The sequence below is a fragment of the Castanea sativa genome, chromosome 5 (genome assembly GCF_040712315.1).
Source record: "Castanea sativa cultivar Marrone di Chiusa Pesio chromosome 5, ASM4071231v1".
NCBI lineage: Eukaryota > Viridiplantae > Streptophyta > Magnoliopsida > Fagales > Fagaceae > Castanea > Castanea sativa.
In genome coordinates, this window is record NC_134017.1 from 78,356,085 (window position 1) to 78,371,346 (window position 15,262).

The following is a 15,262-nucleotide window of genomic DNA, read 5'->3' on the forward strand; positions in this document are numbered from 1 at the left end:
CTCTTATGTGACGGCCTTTAAAATAAGCCTTATATATGTTTAGGGTTGTGAGAAAGGAAACCTTACACATACATGTTAGCATGGGCCGAAAATCAGATTTGAAAATTTGAATTTCGTAAAGCTCAATAGATACGGCTGTTGAGCTTTAATGAATCAACACTTCTTCACTTGTTTCTTGGATAGATTTGCATGGCTTAATAATAGACTTGAACTCTTGTTCTTTAGAGTATTAAACACATCCTAGATCTACCCAAATACAAGTAAAGTGCGTTTTGTCAAAGGATTAACCAATTACATAAAATAGTGACATATGTTCCTAATCATTGAATCACATATGTCCTAACAATCTCTCCCTTTGGCAATCCATAACAAAACCACAACAAACAAATGAACATACAAGAGAAGTCATAAATCACTCAACTCATATTCACTTGTTGAATACAATAAAATCTATCATAACACAAACTCTTGAAAAACTTTACAAAAAGAGAGTTCATGGCAAGTAGACTTTGACAACTTGTATTTCTAAAACACTTAAATAAAACTCATCAAGGTATTTTAGTGTGAGACAGAAATAAAAGATTACATATAACAAATAAGAAACATGTTTATAAAAATAGAAAAGAAACAACACATGTAGTGGTAAATGAAGAAAACATACAACATCACATATATATCAAAGACAAGCATAAATGTATGTAAAAATAGTCACAAGACCCATGTATAAGAAGAAGGAAGTAAGCACTCCTTCTAACAAGATGAAACACATCTCCCCCTTACAAGGGCATGTATTTCACCCCTTAACATGTAGAATTTTAAGAAGAAACCACAAAATCTCCACAATTTCTCCCCCTTTTTATCATGATTGACAAATGGTATAAGAAGCTATAAAGCCTCACCCGAGAAACATAAAAATGATAAAAAATGATCAATGGGGCATAAGGAATCTATAAAAATGCATGAATGTAATGAAACAAGATGCTTTGGGTGACAAGAAATATACAAAACATGTGAAAAACAATGCATGCAAGAAAATCTTGATCGATCGAGAGGTATCGAACAACTATCGAGCCAACCTCGATGGATTGAGAAGGTGTCGAGGATCTATTGAGCAGACAGAAACTTTCTCGATAGATCGAAAAGCTGTCGAGGAGCTATCGAGATTGTGATAAGAAAAAACAAAAGAGCTCGCTAGATAACCTAGCTGTCGAGAGGTGTCGAGGAGCTGTTAAGATTACTTAAAAACAGTTTTTCAAAGAAGAGAAAAACACAGACATGAATGCAATCAAACATGCAACTCAACCAATGATCCAATCAACATATTGAGCCCTCAAAAACATCTCTCAACAAAAAAAATGTCATGCATTTTGATCCAAAACACACACACACACACACACACACTAAACAAGTCTAAACAATTTTATATTTCAACAACAAGTCAAGACAGTTTAGTGAGCATACATTAACGCATGTAAACCTTGTGACGGCCAAATCACATTGTACCTGCACATGTATCAAAAATTGCAAAGAATTTTGCATTTTGTGTGTGTGAAAACATCGCAAAATTGCATAAAGGTCTCTATGTTATGACGATTTGAGGTATGAGTAAATCAATTTAACTCACACACGATCATAACTATTTGATGTGGACTATCACATTCGAGGTATATCCTATAACTCCCACATCTCTTAGAATACACGTTTGCAATCATGTTTTAAAGCTTTTTTTTTTTTTTTTTGCTTTTATTTTTTTTTGCATATTTTTCCTTTTTATTAAGTATATAATACATGAGTATATAAAAGAGAGAAAAGAAATATCCAATTATGTTAAGTTTTTTGACATTACACTTTTACTATGCTGAAGCACACAGATGTCATTGACATTGTACTTTTCCTATACCGAAGCATACAGATGTCATGTCATGTCATGATAGGTAGGTACCAGTGGTGAGATGGTTATTTATGCATTTCTCTTAGGATTTTCTAGTCCTTCCTATCAAAAAGAGTGAAATAAGTGTTAAGTACAAGAGATCACTTAACCTTATTCATCACAAACAAAGAGCCATAAAACTCACTTGCTTAGTTGTGCACAGAGATGCTCATTTAAGGTACAAGAGATACAAAATTTAGAGAACTTTATTTCAATGGCCATTTTAAGGTTCACAAGAACCAATGTACACAAATACACTATTTTTGTATTTTTATGATATTTCTTTTTTATTTTTATTTTGAAAACAAACAAAATAAAAACTAAACAACCAAACAAAAACAGACAAATAACACGAAGACATGAAAGAAAGATGCAGATGCATGAAAGCATGATAGAAAAATGTAAATGCATGAAAGCATGATTCCAAAAACAGATAAGAAATTAAGCAAGAAAGTCTTACTTTAGATAGAAAGTTTTAAAGTAGAGGACAAACAGAAAAGACAATTAAGTCTTAGGCTTCTTTCTCATCCACGCAGCATAAGTCTTTGGCCGTGAAGATGAAAAGACACATGTCTTAGTATGTCTACTAAAGGAAATAGAAGAATTAAAATTCTCCTGAAATTAAGTTAAAAAACTCAAAACTTTTAAAAACTCTCCAAACAAAGGTGTAGGTCCTTGAGAGAAAATCTGTGACCGTTTCGACACTTGTTTTTTAGCATACAACTTAAAGCAATTAGGACGAATGCGTCTAGAAACACCACAATGGTGACAAACATGAGGTCTAACAAAGGATTTAGAATTAGCCAAATCAGTTTTGGATTTCATACCTTTATTACCTTTCTTAAATTGAGGCACAATGACAGTCCTTGATCCAGAAGTCGTGGAAGATGAGGGGCCGGAGGAAACAACATATTCTAAGCCAGTCTTATTAGAACTAGGCTTTTTGCACTCAATACCTCATCAAGCTTTGCACTAGACATCCTCTCTATTTGAGTTCTAACTTGACTAAGCTCTATCTCAAGATTCTTGACATTCTCTTCTAATGAGGTGCTCTCTACAACAAGAGTCTCAACTAATCTTATAGTCTCATCTAGTTTGACTAATAGATCAGCTTTTTCAAATTTTACCTCATTAAGCTCTTTTCTACAAAGATGAGAAGTCTTTTCAGATTTTATGAATTCAGTGCATAGCTTATCATAGGCTTCCTGAAGGGTCAACTTCTTGGGTGCTTTCTCATCAAAAGAATCCTCACTATCACTAGCACTCTTCACAATCACTTTATCGGTTGAGGCAGCAAAGGCCATAACGTGATCACATTCATCCACATACTCATCAGAAGAGTCATTCTCAATGTCACTCCAAGTAGCAACCAACTCTTTATCTTCTGACTTCTTGACCTTTTCCCTCATAAGGTAGTTTGGGCACTCTATCCTCATATGACCAAAACCCTTGCCCTCATGGTATTGGATGATGGGTTTTTCATTCTTATCATTCCTAGAGGATTTAGATTTCCTAGGAGGTTTACCCTTATCATTTTTCCTTAATTGAAAAAGTTTGATAATCTCATCAGTTACGAAGGTTAGATCCTCATCCTCATCCTCATCATCACCTTCATCTTCATCTTCAGACTCCTCAATCTCTTCCTCTATACCTTTAAGAGCCAAGCTTTTACTCTTTCCACCTTTTCCCATTGAGCCTAATCCCATCTCATAGATTTGAAGGTTCCTTACAAGCTCAGTCAAAGGAAGTTTATCAATATCCTTCACTTCTTCAATGACAGTGATTTTGGCATGTAATCTTTCAAGTAAGGACCTAAGGAGTTTCCTAACAATTTTAGATTTTGCTATAGATTTTCCAAGGTTGAAGGAAAAATTCACAATATCCTTGAGTTTAACATAGAACTCATCAAAGGTCTCATCCTCCTCCATCCATATTTCTTCAAAACTACTAGTGAGTTTTTGAAATTTCACAGTTTTTACTGCTTTGGTACCTTCATAGGTGGTCTCAAGAATGATCCATGCTTCCTTGGCAACTTCCGTGAATGATATTTTTTTGAATTCCTCATTGGTCACCCCACAAAACAAAGCATTCAAAGCCCTACTGTTAAAATTTGCTACTGTAATTGTTGCATCATCCTAATCCACTGGCGCTTTCTTTGGCTTAATCCAGCTAACTTCAACAACTTGCCATATCTATTCACCTAGAGCTTGCAAAAAAACTTTCATATGAACTTTTCAGTACGCATAATTAGTGTCATCAAATAAAGGAGGAATCAAAAGAGATTGTCCATAATCCATAACAACGGGGGTCAAGGATCACACTTAGAAAATTAATCCAATCAGAGTGTACACGCTTTGATACCACTTGTTGGAAAATTTAGACTCTGGTTGATAGAATTAACAAGTTTTAAACCTAAATTATTAATTAGATTTATTATGAATAAAACTTGTTAAAACAAACAAACACCAATATCATGTCAAATAAAAGTACAGCAGAAAAGTAAATAAGACAAGATATGATTACCTAGAGAAACCAATGAAACAAACTAGTTTCACAGTAAAAAACCTGGGAGGGAAACATTCCCGAAAAGCAATCCACTATAGCAAAGAGAATTTTTAGATCAAGTACAAAACTTTTGTCCCTAAACTCTACAATCCCCATAAATGAACTTACAGTAGAAACATTCTACCACTTCAGAAGCTCTAAACTCTTCAATATATGAATGCCAACCTTTTGATGCATGGATCCCAGTACGTGACTTACTCTTTTGCACGAATCCCAATACGTGACTCATTTATCAACTTGAGAAAGAAGAATGTTGGCTGCAAAATTCTTCACTTCATTAACAATGAAGATCAAGAAGCACTTGGTTACAAAATCCTAGGGCGCAAAGACGCAGTAGCTTCTTTTAGAGAGAATAAGGTTTCGATCACCTTTTGCATATGTTCTTTTTGTATTTTTTTATGTGACGGTTTTTAAAATAAGTCTTATATATGTCTAAGGTTGTGAGAAAGAAACCCTACACATACATGTTAGCATGGGCCGAAAATTAGATCTGAAAATCTGAATTTGGTAAAGCTCAATAGATACAACTATCGAGCTAGTTGTCAAGACCTCGATAGATAATTATCTGTTGAGCAACTGTCGAGCTTTAATGAATTAGCGCTTCTTCACTTGTTTCTTGGATAGATTTGCATGGCTTCAATACTAGACTTGAACTCTTGTTCTTTGGAGTATTAAACACACCTTAGATCTACCCAAATATAAGTAAAATATGTTTTGTCAAAGGATTAGCCAATTACATAAAATAGTGACATATGTTCCTAATCATTGAATTACATATGTCCTAACAAATTTAACTTCATCATATACAAATGTTGGTTTTTTTTATTTTGTATAAAATAGATCTCATCTTTTATGCATTATTTTAAATTACAAAAGTTTGAATTTAAACAATAGATTGATGATGTGGTAATTAATATTTGATCACCTTTAAATTTTATAAGCATGAAAAATCTATGAAGATAATGTAATCTAACGGTAGATTTGTTAAAATTCACATCGAATTAAGAAATATAAAGTTAGGTTCAAGTTACATGTAATGTAACTCTAAAAAAATGTTACATCATCCAATAACTTATTATTGAATTCATATTTTGAAAATCCAACCATTGGATTACATGTTCTATAAAACATGCATGTCAATTTTCATGCCAATCAGATATAATTTACCATTTGATCTATAAACTCATCTTTTATGCATTATTTTAATGGAAATTTTTTTTATTCACTTTTGAGAGAGAGAGAGTACAAAAGGCTGAAATTCTTGAATTTTAGGCTATTATTTTGAAATTGAAAGTGCTATCATTTTTTTTATGGGTACAATTGTTTAGAAAAATAAGGACAAACCTTTTTTATATAGGATGTGTATAAAAGGTTTTTTTTTTTTTTTTTTTTTTTTTTTTTTTTTTTTTACTGTAAACAAAATGTTCATCTAAAGAATACAAAGTGCTATATGTTTATACGTTTTTTTTTTTTGAATTTTAGAATAATTGTTATCTCCAAAAAAAATTAATATTTTAATGATTTTTTGCGAAGGTCAATCATGACCCTCGCAAATAATTTAGTGTTAGTATTTAACCCACACAAAAAATAAACTTTTTGCAAGGGATTTTTATTGTCTCGAGAAAATAATTTGGAGGGAAAAAAATAATTTGGTGGGAACATTTCCCTCCAAAATTTTTGACATTTTAATAATTATTTGTGAAGGTCGATCCTAGCCATCGCAAATAATTTAGTATTAGTGACGGTTTTTTTTACCATCACAAATAATACACTTTTTGCGAGAGATTTTTAATTGTCCCTCTCAAATAATATGGAGGGAAAATTTCCCTTCAAAATATTAGTATTTATGACAGATATAACACATAATTGCAATAACTTTTTTTGTTGGTCACAAATATTTCACATTTTACCAAGTATTTGCGAGGGCTTTATTTTGCCATCAAGTAAGATTTTTTGAGAGGGCTTTTTGGGTCCGTAAAAAATTCTTGGTCACTAATAGGCATTTTTCTTATAGTGAAATCTATTAAACTCGCCACCTGTAAACCACCCAGATATTTTTTTTGAACCTTCATACCCGATACTGACCCATTCATTGAAAACAATCCTCCATGCTTCGGGTTAGATGGATCGTTTAGATTAACCTTAGGACAATCCCTTCCACACCAAGCTCAACCCTGTACAAGTAGACAAAATTAAACTCTATCATTTTTAAAAGGTTTCAAATAAGCCCATCCTTTATTTTCCTACTAACGCTGTTGATAGGAAACGACACCATTTCACTGACTTACATATCAAAACGTCATTTTCATCGATGATGTTACACTACAACAAAATGTATTTTTAGTGACGAAAATTAGTGAGGAAATATTTTTCGTCGCTAAAAATATAGCTTTAGTGACGAAATATAAATTTCCTCACTAATAATGAAAAAAATTATAACATTTAGCAACGAAAAATGAATTTCCTCGCTATTGTGATCTGAAAAATGGGCGCCAGTGGAGGGAAACTTTGGCGCGAGTTTAATTAGTCTATAGTGACGAAATATTTCGTCGCTAAAAATTGAAATTTTTAGTGACGAAACATTTCGTCACTGTAGGTATTGCTGTGGATAGTATTAGTGACGAAAATCTTTTCGTCGCTATAAAGAAAAATTAGCGACGAAAAATATTCGTCGCTAAAAATAATAATAGTTTTGCACTTATATGTTTTTAGTGACGAAATCACAATTCATCACTAAAAATATGATTTAGTGACGAAATATGAATTTCGTCTCTAAAAATCTTAATAAAGCCCGGTCTTTAGTGACGAAACTGAAATTCGTCACTAACATCTTAAAAGCCTAATTTCAAAACTCAGCTAAACCACAAACCATTTTCAATACCCAAGAGCCATTTCGGTCAAAAAAAAAAAAAAAAAACCCAGAGCCACTTCGCTTCAGGTCGCCGGCGATTGGCGATGCTTCAGCGACGCGATCGGCGACGCTGAAGCGTCGCGATCGGCGACGCTTCAGGTCGCGATCGGCGACGCTTCAGGTCGCGATCTGCGACGCTTCAGGTCGCAGATCGTGACGCTTCAGCGTCGCCAACAATCGGCGACCTGAAGCGTCGCGATCGGTGACCTAAAGCGTCGCGATCTGCGACACTTCAGGTCGCAGATCGCGACGCTTCAGCGTCGCCAACGATCGGCGACGCTTCAGTTCGCGATCGGCGACGCTTCAGGTCGCGATCTGCGACACTTCAGGTCGCAGATCGCGACGCTTCAGCGTCGCCAACCATCGGCGACGCTTCGGTCCCGCGATCGGCGACGCTCAGGTCGCGATCGGCGACGCTTCAGCTCGCAGATCGCGACGCTTCAGGTCGCCGATCGTTGGCGATGCTTCAAGCTCGCCGGCGACGCTTCAGTTCGCTACACTTCATCCTTCATCCGGCGACGCTTCATCCGACGACGCTTCACTTTGCGACGCTTCCGGCGACCCTTCGCCTCCCACCAACAAGCCTGGGTATTTTTTTTTTCCTTTTGAGTTAATTTTTTTGTTAATTTTTGTTTAATGATTCTAGTTCCTTTGGGTATTTTTGTTTAATGATTCTAAATTCTTGCTAATTTTTTTGTTTAATGATTCTAGTTCCTTTGGTTTTTTCTTTGTTTGATACAGTAATGGGTATATGCATTTTTGTTTAGTTTGGGTATTTGATATTTACTGTGTAATGGTTGTGAAGAAAGTTTCTTATATACGTACTTATCAATTATTGTAATTCTTTTTTATTTCTATGGTTCTTATTGTTTGGATGATTCTAGTTTTGGATCCTCACTCTCTTGGTTTGGTTTCCACATTGATACCACTGTTAGATATATGTAGTGTACAAGTACCTGTACATTAGGTGTAATGTATGAACTCAAAATGAGATTACCCATCTTCTAAATTTTCTTGTGTTGATTATTGCTTAGGTAATGATACTCTGATTTCACAATGAGATTGTGTTCTCTGATTGTTAATTTACTTGATTTAATGGGGGATTGTTCTTTAGATTATGTTTTAGATACGTTGTGCTACTCTATTAATATTTCTTGCAAGACAAATGATAAGATTTTTTTCCCTAATTGCTAGTTTTTTCTATCATCCATTTTGATGACAAAATGAGTGTTCAATTTTTTGGGATTAGCATAGAATGAGGATATAGACTATAGAGATATATGAATGACATTACAGGTGAAGTGAATGGTTTTGTGGAATTAGACTTTAACACTAGTATTGATGAGGATCATGATGGCACTGGTTAGTTTAAACAGAAGCACTTTAATGTTATTTTAAATATTGCCAATGCACTTTAAGGTAGAAGTCTAAGGATTTTGGTATATATGTACTTAACATAAAAGTTTAAAATTGATGCATAATAGGTGTAATTTGACCTTTCCATCTTGATTGAAAAGTTTATATTTGCTTTCTACAACTTATACATTAGGAGTTGTGATTTTAATTTATTGGTGTGGCTACTCTTAATGCATTGTTAGAAATGTTTCTTATAACATTGTTAATGTTTTTACTTTACGATTTTAATGTAGTATTGTTTTTATATTTGTGCAGATTTCTTATTGGTGGCTTTTAGGGGATTTACTTTTGGCATTACTTGAAGACATATAAAGACATCTTCCGTTAGTTTTAATTATATTATGCTACCATTTTTGTATTGTTATAAAATATCTTGAGTTATTGTATGTATTGCAAACAATTATTGGATGGAAGGAGTTTGAATTGGATATTTGTTTTATTTTTTACTTGTGGAATGTATGGATCTTTTTTTTATAAATGTGTTGTTGAAATAAATGTATTATTGAAATGTGAGGTTTTAGTAATGTAATAACAGGTTACAGGTTAATATCAAAGTCATGAAAAAAATAAAAACAGAAAATAAGTTTTAGTGACGAAATATTTCGTCACTAAATGTAGCAAAATTTTGTAAGAAATGGTTTTAGTGACGAAAATTTTCGTCACTATATGTGCATGGATTTTCTTAAAAATAGTTTTAGTGACGAATTTTTTCGTCACTATATGTACCCGAAAATAGTTTTAGTGACGAAATTATTCGTCACTAAATATAATTTAATAAACTAAAGTGTTTTTAGTGACGAAATATTTTCGTCACTGAATGGTGTTTTTAGTGAGGAAAACATTTAGTGACGAAACGTTTTCGTCTCTAAAAGTTTTTTTTTTTTTAAATCAAATCGGACTTTTAGCGACGAAATTTTTCGTCACCGGGACTTTTAGTGACGGGGTTTCAGCGACGAAATGAATTTCGTCACTAAAAGTCTGATTTCGTCACTAAAGGTTCTTAGTGACGAAAAACTGGACTTTTAGTGACGAATTTTTTCGTCACTGAAAATACATTTTGTTGTAGTGTTATGAAAATAGTGGAAGGGTTATTTGAAACCTTTTGAACAAGCATAGTTTAAATTGAAATTTTTGAAAAAGTGTAGAATTAGTATAAAATTACTCCTACACAATAGGGTTTGAAATATAATTTAAAAAAAAAAAAGAAAAGAAAAAAGATAAGATTGAGGTAAGCCCAACTTAAAACATGGTAAAATTATATCTTCACATAATTACAAAATCAAAAAGGAAATAAGTAAAAAAAACACAGTTGTTGAACAGTCCAAGCAATTCATGGGTTGAGAATGAGTTAGTAAGCTTTTAAGGTTTTTTTTTTTTTTTGTCCATGGACTTTCTCTTTAGTCATGGGTCCATAAGAGGGAAAATTCTTCCAGAACTCGCTTGCCCTTGTCTTTTGGATCAATGGGACTCCTCAGGCTTCCAAAATTAGACTCCTTCCTAGAGCTGGAGGTTCCTTCCCCATAATCATGCTCTTGCGTATCCCTATTTCCATCTTCAGTGGGCAATTGATGGATGAGATCCCAATCATCAGACGAGCTGGAGTTCATGCTATGGCTTAATATTGTTTGCTCAAACTCTTCCAACTCATAATGGTACAAGAGACGAAGGCCACATTTCTCCACCTTCAAACCTGGGCAGTCAGTCGTAAATGAAGCCTTAACGCAGTTGGCTTGATTCAAACAATTTCGCCCTCTATAGGATAGCAAAATGCATCCACCTCGCTGAAGAAAATCATTGGGGATGAGATTTTCTTCAGCCAGGCTATAACCATGAAGAGGTATCACATGACCAACATTGGTTTCCAAATGACAAATAAGTTCATAAGGAGTATCTGAATCCAGAATGTCAAAGTGGACAATTCGATTCACATCTATAGCAAAATAAGCGCATAGAACCAAACCCATCCAAGAACTATCACTGTACAAATTTGGAGGTAGATCGATTGCCACCCAGGGCTCATCGCTAAGTTTACTGAACCAGTCCAAAATTTCACTTGGAGGCAAACGGAGATTATTGTAAATGCATCGATCAAAGCCCTGTGAAACAGAAAAATTGTGTTTATGGTTGAGAGGAGAGAAATTAAAGAGAGGGAGATGGAATATCTTGATTGAGACAGAAAAAAGACCTAGTTATTACTTACCAATGGGTCATTTTTGCCGAGTTCATTCTGAATCCAAGACCTCGTTTTTTTATTTATATTCTCAGTTTTCTTTTGATCATGGATGCCCAAAAAATAAGACTCGGACTTCATGCAGTTCTTCACGCAGTTCTTGAACTCTTCCACCGAACGCTGGTACAATAGACGAAGGCCACAATTCTGCACCTTCAAGTAAGAGCAATTTGTCTCAAATGAAACCTTAATGTAGTCACAATCATATAGCCAATCAGGAAACGACCCACGTGGTATATAGGTCAGCCAAGTGAGTCCACCTAGCAGTGAAATCATGAGATCTTCTTTAGTTGGAGAATAGATATGGCGAGGTTTCACACTCAGATCATTAGGCCCATTACTTGCTTCGAAGTGGCAAATAAGTTCGTAAGAAGAGATTGAATCCATAATGTCAATGAGACTAGCCACATCCTTTGTAACAAAAAAAACTGCACATAGAGCAACTCCCAGCCAAGTACTTTCATTAAGCAATTTTCGAGTTAGTCTGAATGTCACGTGGGACATGTCACTTTGAATGCGGAACCAATGCGGAATTTCAATTGGAGGGTGACAAGAATTATAGTCACAGGATCCATCAAAGCCCTGTAAAACAGAAATATTGTGTTTAATAAGTGAGAGTGAGAAGTTAAAGAGAGGGAGAGGAAATATTATGTTTGAGGTAAGGCAAAGTCATAATCTATTAATTACCGGCAAGTGGCTTTGGGAGAGCTGATTCTTAGCTCTACTAATTTTCACTTTATAACGAGCTGTTAATTGATCGTTCAATACTCCAAACCCATGTTTCTCTCCCGCAATGAGATCAAATGATATTTCATGAAACCATTCTTCACGAATATGGTAGAAACTAAGCCCCCATTTTTGCACAATGATACCTGGCCAATCGCTTATAATTGAAGCCTTGATGCAACTGAACTCACCTAGAAATGGACAACATGGAATATAGCACAGCCAAAGAAATCCACCCTCAATATCTAGCCACGTAAATTCTTTTTGAATGGTGCGATGGACATGGATTTCTGGCTCTGGAGCAGCTCCGTCCGTTTCCAAAACACATATAAGGTGGTGAGAAATCGATGAATTGGGATTTTCAATAATTGCAGTTTGATGCTTATCGCTTGAAAAATAAGCACATAAAACAAGTCCCATCCATTTGTTGTCATTGAAAAAATAATTGGATATATTAATTTTCACTGAGGGTTCATTACTCTGGTAGTAGAAACAATGTAAAATTTCTACTGGGGGAAAACAAAATGAATATTCAACGCGCCCACCCTGCAAAATAAATAAAATTATAGGACATAGAGAGGGAAGTTAATGGTGTATTTGAAACAAAGAAAGTACTCATAATTTCTTACGTAATTATTGGGTGGTGGAGACACGATTTCGTTATAAATATGCAAACGTAATTTCATTGGTATCCCGCCACTATGGCTACATTCACATTTGCCATCCCGATTTGCAGAAATGGAAGCATTGCAATGTTTTAGTTGTTGCTCAAACTGTGACAGATCATGCTGGTACAAAAGACGAAGCCCACATTTTTGCACCATCACGATTGGCCAATCACTAACAAACGAAGCCTTAATGTGGCCACATTGATGCAGCATATCCTTCAAGGCCTCACCAGGTATGTAGGATATCCAGATGAGTCCCGAGAATTGACGTAACCAGTCGTCCTCTTCATTAGTGGTGCGGCAAACAAGGATTTGATTGTCTAGACTAGCTTTACTCGTTTGGAATTGACAATATAGAAAGTGGGATGAATTTGTTGGAACTGCATTTTCTTGACCCCTGGGGATTAAAATAGAAGCATATAGAGAGAGCCCCAACCAATTGTTGTCTTCGTACAAATTTGGGGGTATCTCAATTGTCACCGAGTGCCCAAGACGACAATAATGATTAAACCACCTTGGAGTTCTTCTTGTTGGGAAACAAGAATTATATAAAGTGGATGGATGAAAGTACTACAAAATAGATACAAAACAAAAATACAATGTCCAATTAGAGGGAGAGAGAGAAGACTGTTAGAAGTTAAAATTGTTTAATTAAGCTTATTAATATTTGACAATATTATAGTGAATTCATGTGAGAAGTTTGTTGATGTTACGTGGAGAGAGTTTATAAATGGGAACAAAGAGTTGATTTTCAAGTTAAAATTTTATTTCTTGGATACAATACAATAGTGTACAAAATGTTAATTATGTCATGCAAAATCCTAAATGTAGTATTGGATATACCTAGCTCTATATTTGTAATATTTAATTATAACAAGAAATTGATTGTAAAATGAAGAGGATCCTAATACTTATAAATGTGGGGAGTTTATATAATAAATGTAATTGAGAATATACACATCTTGTCAATGTGGAACTATACACTTCCACGCAGAATCAAGAATTATTAGTGTATAACCAAACCTTGAATTTGCAAATAACCATACCCAAAACCTCACCACTATGATTAAAGAGAGAAAGCGAGATAGAGAGGGGAGTTATGAGCCAAGAGAAGGGAAACAAGAGAGAATCACCACTGTGGAGTAGTGGTCTATAGCCATGGAGTTTCGGGTCTAAGCTAAAGAGAGATTGAGAGATAATGCGAGATTAAGAGAGAAGGAAGAGATCTTAGGTTCGGCCATGGTGACAGAGCTTATAGCTCTTAGCCATGGAGGCCACTGCCATTTGGGATTAGGGTTTTCAATTGGAAAAGAAAGAGAATTAGATTGAGAAAGAAGCAGAGATAGATTGAGATAATACCTGGACTACGGAGTAGCAAAACCTAGCTTTAACCCTCAAAATCCAATCCACCTTTAGAAAACCACAGTGTGCAAACTCAAATTTTGATTCTTTGGATTTTGTGAGATAGAAGGAAAATGGGTATGTACTAGTGGGTAATTGAAAATCTAGGGAAAATAAAAGGATAAGATTCAGTTACAAAATTAGTTGTAGTTTAAGTCTACAAACTCACTCAATATGTCTCTATTGGAGTTGAATTTTGATAAATTCACTATTGGATTATATCTTCTTCTTATAGCATCCATACTTGTAAAATTTTAAGAAAATTAAAGATCAATAGCTATGTTATCAATAATTTTTTTTTTAAATTACAAGTTTTTGTAATTTAAAATTATGCACAAAATATAAACTTATAGATTATATAGTAAATAATATTTGATTAACACAAAATTTGACATGTGTATTAAGAGCGTAAAGAACATGCAATTTAACAATTATATTTTCAAAATATATTATAATATTGATTTTATTAAATAAGTTTATAGTCTTAAGCTACAATCAATTTTGTAGCTAAACTTCGTTCAATATAAAGTACGGGAGATAATTATTCTAATGCAACAAATTAAAATTTGTTGCAATATATTAGTATTTTTAAATCTCTATTGCAACTAGAAAGTAATATACCCACATATATGTCTATTGCCACTATAATGTTTCTTTGTTACAATAGCTTTGTTGCAAAATAGCTTCTTTTTTTTTTTCTTGTAGTGAAGTTATTTACTTTTTCCTTAGTGGATATATAAATATATATATATATATATGAGATTTATTATTATTTTTTTGGGTTGGTAAAAATGGATTTTGTCGTTGTTTTGTTTTAGGATGTTACCTAATCTCTTAGGTGATCATTTTAATTTTTGAGTTTTTTGGTTTAAGAGCTCATTTCCAATTTTGGAGGGAGGCCATGCATGATTTTTTTTTTTTTTTAAACAAAAAGCTTCAAATTTGATAAATTAATATATAGTAATATAATGCTTAATAGAAATTTAAAATCTAGGATCCTTGACTTTAGTGTTTGGAAGTGAGAATCTGTGAAGGTCCACCAACTTCCAACACAGTCGACTATATATATATATATTTCATAGAATTAATTAAATTTGCACAAATAGGTAAGAATTCTTACCCGGAAACGATTGTGAGGGTATGAGTCCTCCTCGTAAGAATATTGGGCAGTTACACTAGTCTCCTCCTGAGAAATGAATAACCTTTGGGGGTGCAGGTACTCATAAGAGTTCTTTCTTCCAATGAAGAACTCAGGATAATTATCCCATATTTCACAAAATTCTCGGGGACCGACGGAGTCAAGAATGCTATCAAATGGGGTAGAGCATTGCACCAGTATTTGCGTTAACTCTGCCATGTTTTGCCGGTATACAACGTTGATCCCAAAACTATGTGCAAACAAATGTGGCATTGCA

The 15,262-nt window shown here is 34.1% G+C and overlaps 1 protein-coding gene across 1 annotated transcript; it reads right to left on the reverse strand.

Moving 5' to 3' along the window:
- Positions 1-10,124: 10,124 nt before the first annotated feature.
- Positions 10,125-15,219, reverse strand: LOC142636245 (uncharacterized). The gene is made up of 5 exons (XM_075810397.1): positions 14,968-15,219; positions 12,408-13,016; positions 11,740-12,324; positions 11,023-11,634; positions 10,125-10,918 (listed from the first exon to the last, which is right to left on the reverse strand). Exons 1-5 carry the CDS (start codon positions 15,202-15,204, stop codon positions 10,220-10,222), a joined length of 2,742 nt encoding a protein of 913 aa, XP_075666512.1. The 5' UTR covers positions 15,205-15,219; the 3' UTR covers positions 10,125-10,219.
- Between the last annotated feature and the right edge of the window lie 43 nt (positions 15,220-15,262).

Coding starts and splice junctions, on each gene's coding strand:
- LOC142636245 (XM_075810397.1), bottom strand. CDS start 15,204: ATGGCAGAGTTAACGCAAATACTGGTGCAATGCTCTACCCCATTTGAT. Junction 13,017..14,967: donor ACCCTCACAATCGTTTCCGG/GTAAGAATTCTT, acceptor TCTATTTTGTAG/TACTTTCATCCATCCACTTT. Junction 10,919..11,022: donor TCGGCAAAAATGACCCATTG/GTAAGTAATAAC, acceptor TCTGTTTCACAG/GGCTTTGATCGATGCATTTA.